This window comes from Taeniopygia guttata, chromosome 21 (assembly GCF_048771995.1).
Source record: "Taeniopygia guttata chromosome 21, bTaeGut7.mat, whole genome shotgun sequence".
Classification (NCBI taxonomy): Eukaryota; Metazoa; Chordata; class Aves; order Passeriformes; family Estrildidae; genus Taeniopygia; species Taeniopygia guttata.
Window position 1 is genome coordinate 5,660,664 of NC_133046.1, and position 15,083 is coordinate 5,675,746.

The 15,083-nt window shown below is 52.3% G+C and overlaps 1 protein-coding gene across 5 annotated transcripts in view; it reads left to right on the forward strand.

Moving 5' to 3' along the window:
• Window positions 1-13,316, forward strand: part of SPEN (spen family transcriptional repressor) — a 66,271-nt gene extending 52,955 nt beyond the window's left edge. For 3 of the 5 annotated variants that reach the window (XM_030289437.4, XM_030289435.4, XM_072917459.1), the window contains 5 exons: window positions 482-8,408; window positions 8,851-9,246; window positions 9,906-10,100; window positions 10,916-11,074; window positions 11,940-13,316. In XM_030289437.4, coding sequence (XP_030145297.4) covers window positions 482-8,408; window positions 8,851-9,246; window positions 9,906-10,100; window positions 10,916-11,074; window positions 11,940-12,071 — 8,809 coding nt within the window. In that variant the 3' untranslated portion in view covers window positions 12,072-13,316. The remainder of the gene's footprint in view (window positions 1-481; window positions 8,409-8,850; window positions 9,247-9,905; window positions 10,101-10,915; window positions 11,075-11,939) is intronic. The other 2 variants (XM_030289438.4, XM_030289436.4) reach the window with 1 other exon arrangement.
• Window positions 13,317-15,083: the final 1,767 nt, after the last annotated feature.

A 15,083-nucleotide genomic window follows, 5' to 3' on the forward strand; every position in this document is an offset into this window, starting at 1 on the left:
CACTTGCAGGGCTTAGGGTTTCTAAAGAATTCTTACCATCACTTTGCTGCTTAGTAATGGAGAGACTCCATGCCTGAACTTTGATTTGACTCATGTTTTCAGAGTCAAATGAAGGTCTCAGGTTCTGGATAAGGAGGTGTCTTCACCCTGCCAGCCTTGTGTGGGTGCACAGGTGCAGTGTTGGTTTTTCCTTCATTTCATGCAAGGTTTGAAGTTGACAAAAACAAAGGAGTGAGGGTGGTGAAACAATACTTGGAAGAGCTGTTATTACATTATCCATGAAGTACATTTGGTATTTGATAAGTTAACAAAAGTATTTAGTCCATGGCACACAGATTCCTTGCCAAACCTCTGTGTGCAGCTGCCTTGATGCACGTAGGAAAAAAGATCAGAAAATGGTTTCTTTACATAAGAAAAAACTACGGTAACAGAGTACACTGGTTGAGAAGGAGAGCTACAATCTGTTTATTCTTATGTTTAGCAGAGACGAGCGAAGAGGATCCTACGAATACGCCCCTGACCGCACTTACTACGAGACCGTTCGGACCCCAGGGACGTATCCCGAAGATCCTCGGCGGGAGTACCCAGCTCGGGGCAGGGAATTCTATGCTGAGTGGGATCCCTACCAAGGAGACTACTACGACCCACGATACTACGACGACCCTCGCGAGTACCGGGATTACCGGGGAGATCTGTACGAGCAGGACATCAGGGAGTACAGCTACAGGCAACGGGAGAGGGAGAGGGAGAGGGAACGGTTCGAATCCGATCGGGACAGAGACCACGAGCGGAGACCGATCGAGAGGAGCCAGAGCCCGACGCACTCCCGGCGCCCGCAGAGCCCCGGCGCGTCCCCCTCACAGTCGGAACGGCTGCAGAGCGACTCGGAGAGGAGGATTTACAGCAGGTCCTCAGATCGCAGTGGCAGCTGCAGCTCGCTGTCTCCTCCACGATACGACAAGCTGGACAAAGCCCGTGTGGAACGATACACAAAAAACGAGAAAGTGGAGAAAGAGCGTGTTTTTGAGCAGGAGAGGGTGGACAAGGAGAAGCGCTTGGTGAGGAAGGAAAAGCTGGAAAAAATAGAAAAGGAGAAAACAGATAAGCAGAAACGAAAAGCAAAAATCCATTCGCCCAGCTCTCAGTCCTCGGAAACTGATCAGGAGAATGAGAGAGAGCCCAGCCCAGAAAAACTGAAGGGCAACAGTAAACAAAGCAAAGAGAGGGGTGACAAAGAAGGGACAGCAAAGAACCGCCTGGAACTGATGCCCTGCGTTGTGCTGACCCGTGTGAAGGAAAAGGAAGGGAAGGTGATTGATCAACCTGCACTGGAGAAACTGAGGGCAAAGCTGGATAATGACACTCTGAAATCCCCACTGCTTGAACAGAAAACCCAGACATCCCAGGCTGAGCAAGCCAAATCTGAGCAGTCTAAACTAGAACCTGTCAGAACCAAGGTACAGAAGGAGAAAGCCCTTGCCAGTCACATTGAAGTGGTGGACAAGGAGGGCAAAATGAAACCCAAAAAGCACTTGAAGACAGAGCAAACTTCTGAGGGGGCCAACGCAGTGGATTTAGACAAGCTGGAGGCTCGTAAAAGGCGTTTTGCCGATGCGAATCCAAAACCTGACAGGCAAAAACTGGATGTAAAACGGAGCAGTCAAGATGAGGAGGATGCACGCATGGTTTTGAAAAAGCAGCTTGATGCAACGGCATCATCTAGAGAAGCACCAGTGTTAAGGGAAGGAGAACTGGAGAGAAAACCCCTGAGGAAAGAGATGCTTAAAAGGGAATCTAAAAAACTCAAACTGGAAAGACTTATTCCTGTTACTAGTCCCAACGAAATCCAGGACACTCTTAATGTTGGTGGGATTGGCATGCGTCCCACCCTGGATCTGCAGGCGAGGCTCATGGAGGCACCTGAGGAACCTGTGGAAGTTCAGGAACTCCCTCCTAAAAAACTGAACCCAGGAAAACCCCAGCATAAACAGGTACAGCTGCTGGATGAGCAGGGAACGGAGAGAGAGGACACAAGGAAGAACTACACCAGCCTTCCTGAAGAAACACCAGACCATAAACTTGGCCAAGAGAAACCTCAGTCAGCTGACACAGAGGAGAAAATCAGCATCGACATCGACCACACACAGAGCTACCGAAAGCAGATGGAACAAAGTCGCAGGTTGAAACAGCAGCTGGAAATGGAGATAGCGAAGTCAGAGAAGTTTGGCAGTCCAAAGAAAGATGTGGATGAGTATGAAAAGCGGAGTCTGGTTCATGAGGTGGGAAAGCCTCCACAAGACGTCACCGATGACTCTCCACCAAGTAAAAGGAAAAAGACTGACCAGTTTGACTTTGAAATCAGCACTAAGAGAGAAAGGAACTACAGAAGTTCTCGTCAAGTGAGTGAGGACTCGGAAAGGATGTCCTGTTCCCCAAGCATCAGGCACTTCCCATTCCATGAGGATGACGACACTCTCGATTCTCCAAGGTTAATGCCATTGAAGGAAACCAAAGAGTCACCTAAAATAGAAGAAAAGGGTCTTTCATACTCCAACATGACTGTGAGGGAGGACTCACTGAAATTCAATCCTTATGATTCCAGCAGAAGGGAGCAGATGGCAGAAATGGCTAAAATAAAACTCTCTGTGCTGAGTTCTGAGGAAGACTCAAGTAGGTGGGAAACCCAAGTGAAACAAGAGCCTGGGAGAGTCGATATCAGCTTTCCAAGCAGCATTGTGAAAAGAGACAGTATACGGAAGCGGTCTGTCCGAGACCTGGAACCTGGGGAGGTGCCTTCGGATTCAGATGACGATGGCGAAAACAAACCCCATTCCCCAAAAGCCTTGCTAGAGGGTTCCAGGTTGTCTTTTTTATTAAGGGACAGAGAAGAGAAGTTCCGTGAAAGAGAGGAAAGGCTCCAGTCCAGTTCCTTAGAAAGAAACAAATTCTACTCTTTTGCATTGGACAAGACAATCACACCTGACACGAAGGCCTTGCTTGAAAGGGCTAAATCCCTGTCTTCCTCCAGAGAGGAAAACTGGTCCTTTCTAGACTGGGATTCAAGATTTGCTAGTTTCAGAAACAATAAAGACAAAGAGAAGGTTGACTCTGCTCCAAGACCTATTCCATCCTGGTATATGAAAAAGAAAAAAATCAGAACCGATTCTGAAGGTGGAAAACTGGATGATAAGAAAGAAGATCATAAAGAGGAGGAACAAGAGCGGCAGGAACTGTTTGCTTCTCGGTTTTTGCACAGTTCAATCTTTGAACAGGACTCCAAACGCCTGCAGCATTTAGAGAGGAAGGATGATGATCTGGACTTCATCTCTGGAAGGCTGTATGGGAGACAGTCCTCCTCTGATGGGACAAACAGTACTGCTGATTTGGTGCAAGAGCCGGTGGTTCTCTTCCACAGTAGGTTTGTTGAGCTGACACGAATGCAGCAGAAAGAAAAGGAGAAAGATCAGAAGCCAAAAGAAGTGGAGAAACAGGAAGATAAAGAAAACCGGCCGAAAACACCAGAAATGGTTCCTGATAGTAAAGAAATAGAACATAAACCTTCCTCAGTTGTTGGTCCTTCTTCAGTCACCGTCCTCCCACAGGAACCAGCTCCCATCGCTCCCGAGAAAATAGTGAGTGAAAAGGTCCTGGCGGAACCAGCTTCTGTCAAAGAAGAGAAACCTTCTGAACCTGCTGCTGCAGCAGAGGAACAAAAACCTTTTCCTGACCTTGCTGCTCCTGTCAAAATGGAACCTCCTGAGCAAACGGAACCTCCGCCAGTTGTAGAAGCGAGTAAAGAAATTGTTGCTACAACCCTGGCACCGGAGGAAGATGCTGTGGCAACAGAGCATCCTTCGTACTTGGATACCAAACCTCCCACTCCTGGGGCCTCGTTTTCCGATGCAGACATCAACGTAGATCCAGAACCTGAGGCTGCCCAGCTGCTTCCACCTCCACCTAAGCTAGTTCTGAAGTCAGATGAGGCTGCAGAACCTAAAGAGGAAAATCCTCTACCCTCTGCCAACAGCGATGCTGGTGTGAGTCAAAAGGTGGAGGCAGCTGCTGAGGTCCTGCCACCTGTTTCCGACAATGATATGGAAGTGGAACCTCCGGTTGTTGTAAAAGATAAAAAGCCCTACAAAAGTAAACGGTCCAAGACTCCCGTGCAGTCGGCTGCAGCTAATGTCACAGAGAAGCCTGTCACGAGGAAGAGCGAAAGAATTGACCGTGAGAAACTGAAAAGGTCAAGCTCTCCTCGCGGGGAGACCCAGAAGCTTTCTGAATTGAAAGTGGAAGCAGAAAAGGTTTCAAGGAATGCTGCTAAATCCCCAAGTTCTGCTGCAGAGCCGGAAAATATGGAACCAAGCTTGTCGATAAGCCGGACCAGGCGCAGAAACGTGAGGTCAGTCTATGCTACCACAGGGGACAACGAAGGCCCATCTCCGGTGAAGGACTCCATGGAGGTCACTAGGTCCACCAGGAAGAGAGTGGAAAAGGAACCACAGGAAACGGTGACAACTGTTCCCACAACCCCGAGGAGGGGAAGACCTCCCAAAACCCGACGTAAACCAGAGGAGGACATCTCTCCAATAAAGGCTGAACCGGTACAACAAGAGGTGGAGGAGGCTGAAACTAAAGATACTGTGGAAGCTCCTAAACCTGCAGAGGGTTGGAGGTCTCCTAGATCCCAGAAGCTCACGCACACTCACATGTCTGCTGCTGCCAGCCAACAGGGGAAGAAAGGGAAGAACGAACCGAAAGCTGATACCACAGCTGAATGCGAAGATGCTGCTGAAAGAAGCGGTCAGGAATCGAGCATCAGTGACAACAGCAATAAAGCAAAAGCCACTGAGAAAGAACCAGCAGCAAGTGAGCAGAAACGTGATCGGAAGGAACTGGATGTGGAGAAAAATCAGCTAGAAATCCCCACAGTTGAGATCACTGAGAAGAAGCCAGTGCCAGAGAAGGTTACGAAATCCAAAAGGGGAAGGTATAAAAATACCAAAACCGTTGTTGATAAGGCATCCGTGTGTCTCAAAAATGTAGAAATACGCCTCAACGTTGATGAAGTCAAGGGTGCCTTGCGGCCCACCGAAGAGGAGGCAGAGCCAGCGGCAGTGTCACCACCCAAGATGAAGAGCCCTCCAAAAGAGGACATCCTGCCACCCCACTTCTCTAAGAATGAGGTAGAAGATTCATTCCCAGAAATAGAAAAGGAGGTGACACGGGAGCCCAAGCAGTCGCCTGAGGCTGCCCAGTTAGCAAAGCAGATTGAGCTCGAGCAGGCAGTGGAGAACATTGCAAAACTCACTGAAACTCCTCCGACAATTGCTGCCTACAAAGAGCCAACAACAGATGTGGCTGAAGTCCGTCAGGAGGAGGAGGCAGATAAACCCGCACACCAGGCCAGTGAAACGGAGCTGGCAGCAGCCATCGGCTCCATCATCAATGACATTTCTGGGGAGACTGAAAGCTTCCCTGCACCGCCGACATATCCTGCTGAATCTGAGGCTGAAATCCCCACAGAGCCCTTGGTGTTGCAGTCCCCTCGGGAGGAGATGGAGCCTGAGACAGATCAGGCAGTGAACAATATCCTAGAAACTGAGGCTGCCGTTGAGCCTGTGGTGCAGCCGGTGCCTGGCTCTGTCCCGTCAGCATTGGAGACTGAGAGCAAGGAGTCCGAAGTCAGCTTCAGTGAATCTTCCAACTCTGCACAGGAGGCCGAGACCTTGCAGGAGGCTGAAGTTGCTCGTAAAGAAAAGAGCCGTCAGAAACCCACGCGGCAGAGACGCAAGAAGAGCACAAGCAGGAAGGGCGACGCTACCGAAGTCAACGCCTTTGAGCCGGAGAGGGTGCAGAGCAAATCACCCCCTGCCAATGAAGTAAAGACAAAACCTGAAGAGGCCTCAAAGGAGGAAAAGCAAATCAAACCCACAGCATCCATGGAGCCAAGTGCTTCTGATGTCACCAAGGCTGTGGCTGCTGACGTTATGGCTGCACATGAGGCTGTCCCTGAAAGCAGCACCTCTCCAAAGGTGCCTGCTCCGGCTCCTCTGGACCTGGGTGCCCCACCAGTCCCCCTCGACGAGGGGAGTCAGACTGGATTCAAGATCCGGTCACCCCTGGAGAACGCTGCCATCACGCCACCGAGTGCCCCAAACTCAGCCCTTTCTGCTGTCCCTGCGGCGGCGGCCAAGCTGCCCACCCCAGTGCCCACTGCCATCGTCCCCCTTCACTCCGGCGCTGCCAAAGTGCCGGAGTGGATGGTCAGGCACGAGGAGCCCCGTGCCCGTTCCACACCCCCACCCGCTCTCCCACCAGACACAAAGGCGTCGGATATCGACACAAACTCCAGCACTTTGAGGAAGATACTCATGGAGCCCAAATACGTCTCAGCGACGAGCATAACCTCCACACACGTGACAACGACACACACGGAGCCGGTGAGCGCGCCGTGCCTGGAGGAGGCACCTCTCCACCCTGCCGTGGAGGCCATCAAGCCGATTTCCGAGGAGAAGCCGGCTGTTCCTGTCACCAACGCCCTGGACCCACCGGTGGCCGAAGCACCAGTGTTTAGTGAGAAGGAAAAGGTCAACACTGTGATTGCTCCCAAAGCCACTTCTGTCATCAGCAGGATGCCCCACAGCGTGGATCTGGAGGAGGCTCCGAGGATCACTTTGGTGAAACAAGCTCCCCAAACCCAGACCTGCCTTGTCAATGCTCCCTCGCCAAAATTTAAACAGAGGACAAGTACAAATGATAACAGCAGATTTCATCCAGGATCGATGTCTATTATCGAGGAGAGACCTGTGGAGACTGGGTCCAGTCCAGGGCTGAGGGTAAACACCTCAGAGGGTGTGGTGCTCCTGAGTTACTCAGGGCAGAAGACAGAAGGCCCTCAGCGAATCAGTGCCAAGATCAGCCAGATTCCCCCAGCCAGTGCTGTGGACATTGAGTTCCAGCAGTCTGTATCCAAGTCTCAGATTAAGCAGGAGCCTATCACACCATCCCAGCCGGCACCAAAAGGCTCCCAGACCTCGACGGGCTACGGGACTGTTTCCACCCATTCTTCGTTGGTACTGGGAACGCAGCCCTACAACACCTCGCCCGTCATCTCCTCCGTCAAACAGGAGCGCACCGCGCTGGACAAGCCCGACTCGTCCCACCTCGCTGTCCAGACCCCGGCATCGCAGCCCGGCAAGGTCCTGACGCAGACCGTGAACACTCCACCTGTGCTGGTCCATAACCAGATGGTCGTGAACAAAAAACTGTCTGACCCAGCTTCTCTGAAAGTGGAGACAAAGACTCTGCAACCCTCCAACCTAAGTCCTGGGGTTAGTCCTCACCACCCTTCCCTCTCTGGGAAGATGCACTCGGAAGCAAACCACGTGAGCTCGGGCCCCAGCACCCCGACCGACCGGGCCATCTCCCACCTGGGGGTCACCAAGCAGGAGCCGCACTCGCCGCGTACCAGCGGGCACTCGCCGTCGCCGTTCCCCCGGGCCTGTCATCCCGGCAGTACCTCGTCCCCGGCTTTGTCCAGCAGCACCCCAGTCATGCTGGCGCCGGGAATTCCCGTTCCTCAGTACATATCCAGCATGCATCCCGAGCAATCTGTTATCATGCCTCCCCACAGCGTCACACAGACTGTGTCCCTGGGCCATCTCTCCCAAGGTGAGGTGAGGATGAACACCCCTCCTCTCTCCGGCATTCCCTACAGCATCCGCACGGAAGCGCTCCACTCCCCCCGAGCTGCTCTGCAACCCCAGATGGAGATGAAACCCCAGCGATCCAGCACGCCCCAGCCAGCACCCATCCGAGACATCGTCATGCCCCCGCTGTCCTCCCAGCATCCCCCCGAGGAGGAGCTGCACTTCCACCACACCGCGGTGTGCCGCGGGCCAGCGCCGGTGCAGTCGGACGTGCTGGTGATGCAGCCCGACTACCGCATGCACCCCGGCAGCCTGCGGCTGGAGCAGTACAACGTCCCGCGGGACGTCAGGATGATCATGCACCCGCACATGGCCGCCGTGGGCGAGCACCACTCGGAAACGCGACAATCCCGCACGCCCGAAGGGGCCGTCAAAACTCCCCCGGTCAGTAAGACCCCGCAGCCCGGGAAAGAGACTCCCAAATCCTCGGAGGGCAAGATGGCCCACTCTCCCCACAGCGAGCCGCGGCTGCTCAGCGTGCCCTCGGGCAGCCAGCTGCCCGGGCTGCCCCTGACGCAGCCCGTGGTGGTCCCACACGGGGTGCAGATCATGCATCCCGCTGCTGGGAGCTCCTTCCACGATTACCGCTCTGTGTACGGCGACATGAGGAATTACCACACGGCACAGCTTGGGCATCCGCAGTTCCCGGGCGCCTCGCCCATCGGGCTGCCCTCCCGGAGCATGACCCCTTCACAGGTGAGAAGGAAAGCCCTTTACCTGTCTCCCTGGAATCTGGAGGGGTTTGAGCTGTTTCTTATGGGAAATGGGGTTAAAATGCTACTTAGAGGAATCCAAAACCACCCATTTCCCGAACCCATCCGGAGCTCCACCCAGGAGCGGGGAAGTTGCCCAGAGGTTTCTGTATGTGGTGTTGGGGAGAATTGTCAGTACCAAGGTGGTGCATGGTTCAGGCATCCTTGGATTGATGGTGTGGCTAAGGATGGGCTTGGGGTAGGATTCAGGGAGTGGGGTTTCAGCTCCGATGGGCTTGGAAGTGAGAGACTATCACAGGTGCTGCTGCAAGAGGGCTGCTGCTGTGACACGGATGCCTCCACCAGGAATCTCATGGTGTCGTGGCAGCCTTATAATGCACACTCGGCCTAAACATCTTTCTTTCTCCCCCTTGCCTGCTTCCCAGGGTCTGCCGGAGGGCGAACACTCGCACCCAAGCCAGCCAGTCCGCAGCAAGACCCCGCAGATCCCGCAGGATCCCAAGGGCCCGTCGGCAGCAGGGCCGGAGCAGAGTCACCACGGCCCTGTGAACAGGCACACGGCGCAGATGGACCCCCACATCCACCTGCAGAGGGCACAGGGGGACACGAGCCAGACCTCCTACCCCTCGCCCGTCGCCATCTCCATGAAGCAGGAGCTTCCATCGCCGCACCAGCCGCAGGCAGTTCCCAAGCAATCCATGTTCATCCCCACCACCTCGGGGCCGCCCCTCAGCCGCCCGGAGCCCCAGTCCACGCTCAAGCAGGAGCCATCCCCTCACCCTGTGTCCCAGAGACCTGTGGACATGGTCCAGCTGCTGACAGTGAGTGTCGTGCTCCTGATCCGGGGGGAAATTACCTGGTTCTGTCTCAGCCACAGCACCAAATCTGACCTGTATTGCATCAAAAACTTCACATGCAGGAAGGGCATTGTTTGGGTTTTGGGTTGTTTTGTCCCTGATGGATTTTATCCATGTTTAGTGTTCCAAGTCAGTTTTACAAGTCAGCATTTTCCTGGAAGGTATTTCCTCATAGGCAGGGGAGAGTGTTGCTGTATTTCATTTAAATAAAAAGGAGTAGTGTAGAAAATGAGGAAGAGGAGGGAGGCAGGAGGGAGGAACAGGTACCAACAAGGAACTGAGAGTTGTGTTCAGCACCAAATGTTTTCTGTATAACCTCAAGCAGTTCTTGTGTTGTTTCTCAATTTGTCCATTTGTAAAAGGGAGCAGAGCATTCAGGAGCAGCCTTGTGCTGGGTGGGCGGCCGAGGGATTGGGATGATGGGATCCACCCAGCTGGAAGGAAAAGGGCTGAATTCCTGATTCAGCAGGATGTAACCCAAGCCTTGCCTGCGGAGGGTTGATCTGGCGCTACATCTCTGCTGAGCCCTCAAACCTCCGATGGAAGTACGGGTGGCAGCCAGCTCAGCATTTCAATCCCACTCTCCTTGCTTTGCCTGTAACACTCTCCCCCTCTCTTCCCAGAAATACCCCATTGTCTGGCAGGGTCTGCTGGCTCTCAAGAACGACACGGCGGCCGTGCAGCTGCACTTCGTGTCCGGGAACAACGTCCTGGCGCACCGGTCGCTGCCGGCGCCCGAGGGAGGGCCGCCCCTGCGCATCGCGCAGCGCATGCGGCTCGAGGCCTCCCAGCTCGAGGGCGTCGCACGCAGGATGATGGTGAGGGGCAGGGAGGGAGCTTGGGGATCTCAGAGCTGAAGTTTGGGAGTCTCTGCCTCACCAGCTGCGGGGCTGGCAGCCACCAGGGCTCCCCAAAACCTGGGCGCTGTCATGTGGGCTCCTCAGGGAACGGGCACGGCCCCAAGGCTGCCAGAACCCCAGGAGCGTTTGGCACCGCTCTCAGGGATGTGCAGGAAGGGATTGTTGGGATGCTGTGCATGGCCTGGAGTTAGACTTGATCCCTGTGGATTCCTTCCAGTCCAGGAGATCCCTGTGATTCTGTTTTGGGATCCTGGTATCAACACTGGTTCCTTCAACACAGGGAGTGTAACACAGATTGCAGGTGATGAGCAATAGTCTTACACTGCACTTCGGGAAAAGGCAATGAGAGCTGGGAAACCTTTAAGTCACCCTGAGCCTGGGGACAAACTCCTGCTGGCTGCAGTGTGCCTGAGTAGGGTAGGGAGTTCAGGTGGTCATGAAAATCCATTTTTAGTCTTTTCCACCATGGCTGAGCGCTCAGCAAGTATTGGAATTACAGAATCCCAGGCTGGTTTGGGTTGGAGGGGCCTTAAAGCCCATCCCACCCCCTGCCATGGACAGGGACACCTTCCACTATCCCTGGATGCTCCAGGCCCTCTCCAGCCTGGCCTTGGCCTTGCACACTTCTGGGGATGGGGCAGCCACAGCTTCTCTGGGGTACAAATTGTAACTTGAAGGAGTTTAAAGTGAGGATTTTCCCCCATGGGTAGTGGATGGATGGCTGGAAAACACCCCCTCATCAGCATTTCCCTGAGCATGGCCTTCCCTTGCAGGTGGAGAGCGATTACTGCCTGCTGCTGGCCCTGCCCTGCGGCCGGGACCAGGAGGACGTGGTCAGTCAGACGGAGTCGCTCAAGGCCGCCTTCATCAGTTACCTGCAGGCCAAGCAGGCTGCAGGCATCATCAACGTCCCCAACCCCGGCTCCAACCAGGTACAGGCACAGAACACACCCACAGGGACACCAAACCAGTCCCAAAGGCACGGGCACAGAACCCCTGCAGTGCCACAGGGATTCCAAACCAGTCCCAAAGGCACGGGCATGGCACCCCTGCAGTGCCACAGGGACACCAAACCAGTCCCAAAGGCACGGGCACAGCACCCTGCAGTGCCACAGGGACACCAAACCAGTCCCTAATGGCACAGCCAGCTCAGGCTTCTGCTGGAGCTGCCTGGGGTTATTGCTCAAACAACCCCCACAGTTCCATCACCCATCAAACACATGGATGGAATCCATAATTTATTGATGGAATCCATAAATTATTGATGGGATCAATATAATCATTGATGGAATCTGTGAAAGCGATCCCAAGCCAAAAGAATCCCAAATGTGTGTTTGGTGTGTTCCCAGTTCATCATCTTGGGCTGAAAAGCATTTCCCAAATGCATTTCCCAGCTCTTTGTCTTTGAAGTGGAGTCCTGGTTTCTTCCCCATATCCTGATTTTTCCAGGACAGCTGGTGTTTTCTGGCAGAATGCCTTTGGTGCCATGGAGGGTTTAATCCAGGTGTGTTGCTGCACTGATTGCAGTTTAACCTGTGTGGAATTTAATTCTGGGTGTAAAGAGCCCAGAATGAGCCCAGCGCTCCGAGCAACCACTGAAATTATAATTAATGGGAATTTTTCTGCCTTTCCCAGCAAAATCAGCGTGTGGTGTGGAAAACTCCCCACCTGGGAAACAAAACCCACAGCTTCTTTCTCACACAAGATTTAGGATCCTTTAACATCACCCAAATGTCCCATTTTTAAACTTCTGTGGGTGTGGGTTGTCTCTGATCCTTGTTTTTTCCCTCCCTGCAGCCTGCCTACGTTCTGCAGATCTTCCCACCCTGCGAGTTCTCGGAAAGTCACCTGTCCCGCCTGGCCCCCGACCTCCTCGCCAGCATCTCCAACATCTCTCCTCACCTGATGATTGTCATCGCGTCGGTATGAGCTGTTTACCAGTTACTGACTTTTTATTATTTTAATTTTAATTTTTTTTTAATTTTTCCAAGGCCCTGCAGCAAAAAACAAACAACTACAACAACAACAATTAAAAAAAAAAAAAAAGCCCACAAAAAAACCACACAAAAAGTTAATTTTAAAATAAAACTTAATTCAAAAGAAGGAGAGAAGGTTATCAAACAAGAAATATGCTGCCAGAAACCAGCCTCCTGCCCGACCGGCCTCGATCAAACCTTGGATGTTTACATGTTGCTTTAGCTTATGGACAACTGATGCACTCAGCAGGTGGACTGGGCTTGGGTTCCCGTGCCTCCTTTTTGGGGAAAAAAATACTCAAAAAAGAAAAAAAAAAAAAGAAAAAAAAAAAAAAGAGAAAAGGATGGCTTATTTTTTTTAACAAAAAAAAAAGGAAAAAAATAAAAAAGAACCTGAACTGCCTTTGCACTAAATTAGTGACTCGGACTTTGCACAGTTGGAGACGCTGTGACGTTCTGGATGTCTTGACACACATTGACCGCGCCGTGGACGTTCCGCAGGGACTCTGCTGAGATTTGTGGGTCAAGGAGCATTTCACAGTCATTTTTTTATTTTATTGGTTGTTTCGTTGGGTTTTTTGTTGGTTTTTTTTTCCCTTCTTTTGGGGTTGTTTATTTTTCTTGGGGGGGGATTATTTTTTCCGGATGTGAACCTTCCTCTTCCTCCACCTGCCCCTGCTGCAGCCGTCTTCTCTTCATCTGGGATGTACAGTTTACACTGAAAAACAAGAGAATACAAAACAAACAACAAAACAAAAGGGAGAGCTTTTTTCCTTCCTGGTGGGATATGCAGAACTCAGTGGGTGTGTGTATATATAAATATATATATAATATATATAAATATATATAATACTGACTTTAAAAAAAAAATCAAATCCCCACAACATACATTTTTTTTTAATCTGTGCCAAAAATGTGTTTTCAGAGAAAAAAAATCTTATTTTCATACTCAGACTTTGTATTGTCACTCATTTGTAAGTGCGCTTCATTTAAACATCCCCTCGTCTTATCAGCTGTGGAAGTGTTATACACTTGTACAAAGACTCTGCCCTGGCCCCCCTCACCTCCCCTAACACTTAATTAATTTATGGAACTTGGTTTTTTTTTTTTGTTTATTTTTGGTTTATTTTTTTTTTCTCAGCGCAGTTTTGTTTTGTGTGTCCATTGGATTACGAACTTTATTAAAAAATACAAAACACTTCGGCGCCCCGACCTCGTCCCTCGGCGTGGGGAGGGGGAGTGGGGAAGGGGAGTTTGGGCTGCCGGGGAGGGGTCACCCTCCTCTCCTTCAAAAAAAAACGTGAAAAAGGTCATTTCATCACGCTAAATCCAATTTCTCTTGATTTTCCCTCCTGTCTCATAAATACTTGTGAAAACTGAAATCACAGGGTTTGCCCCCACTTTTAATCTCGCCACTCACCAGCTCCTGACTGAAATCCCTGGATTACTGACATTCATCGTGTAAGAGCCAGCCTTGATGTTTTTCACTGCTTTTCCACCCAAATCCCTGCCAGGTGCAAGTGGAAAGCCTAATCAAGGCTGGTGTAAATGGGTTAAAATCAAGCAGATGTGGTAAAAAAGGAAGTTTAGGACAGAATTTCCCCAAAACCAGGGGAGACCCTCACCCTGCACCCTGGGCTGAGGGTGGGGGGCAGAACGGAGCCTGTTTTGGGGTAAAACCAGGACAAAAAGGGGTTGCTGGTGCCCCAGGATGGAAGTAGGTGTTGGGAGCCTGGCCAGGGACACCCCACAGTGACCCCCAAGTCCCACTGGGGGGGTCAGGTTGGGGCCCCTGGGGGAACGGGGGATTGAGGCAGGACTGATGGACAGACCCTGGACACGGATGGGGCTTGGACAGATGGACACGAGGATTACCGGGGCACAGGGAAAGGGTCCGACCCTGCTGGTTTCTGATGGTGCCTTTGAGGTAAAAAGGGACATTTCTGGGGTGTTCTGCAAGGGCTTGGGGGCTGGAGGGCACTGAAGGTGTGTCCGGCCAGGTGTGAACTGTCCGTGTGTCCTGCTGTCCGTGCAATGTCCGTCCATCCAGGCCCATCCCCTTCAGCCACCCACGGATCTGTCAGATGGACAGAACAGGCGAGGGTCCAGCTGGACACACGGACATTTTACATCCAGTTGGACACGCATTGTACATCCAGCTGGACACACGGACATTGTACATCCAGCTGGACACACAGGCTTGGACCGACGGACAGATGAACAGCTGGATGGATGAATAGATGGACGGATGTCCAAATTAACAAATGTATTTCCTTCTGGACAGTTGGACGTCCTCATGCCCAACCAGACACCTTCCTCCTCCACTCATGGCCATAATTACCCCAAAAATGCACATTTCACCCCAAAAGCCCCTCTCCAAAGAACAGCCATTTCACACCACTGCCCTGCCCTGCCCCCACAGCCCCATGTCTGTCTGTCCGGGTCCATCCCTGTGTCCATCTCCAGCCCAGGCTCGGAGAATGGGGAAGGGTCCAGCCCAATCCCAACTCCAAACCCATGGACAGTGGGGAATGGGGTGGGGGCGGGGCAGGGGCGTGAGGGGGGTGTGGCAGGGGTGTGAGGGGGGCAGGGCAGGGGCGTGAGGGGGCAGGGCAGGGGTGTGAAATCGCTGATTTTGGAGATGGGCCTTGGGGGGAAAAAGTGCATTTTTGGGGCATTTATGCTCATGGATGGAGGAGGAAGGTGTCCGGCTGGGCAGGTGTCTGTCCACCTGTCCAGATGGACGTCCAATGTCCAAGTGTCCAACTGGATGTACTATGTCAGATTGGCCAACTGTATGTCCAATGTCCAACTGTCTAACTGGACGTACACTGTCCGATTGTCGAACTGGACGTACAATGTCCAACTGGACGTACATTGTCCATCTGTCCATCTGGACACTCCTCTGTTCTTCTGTCCATCTGACAGATCCACCATCCCCATTCCCAGCTGAACATGCTCCTGG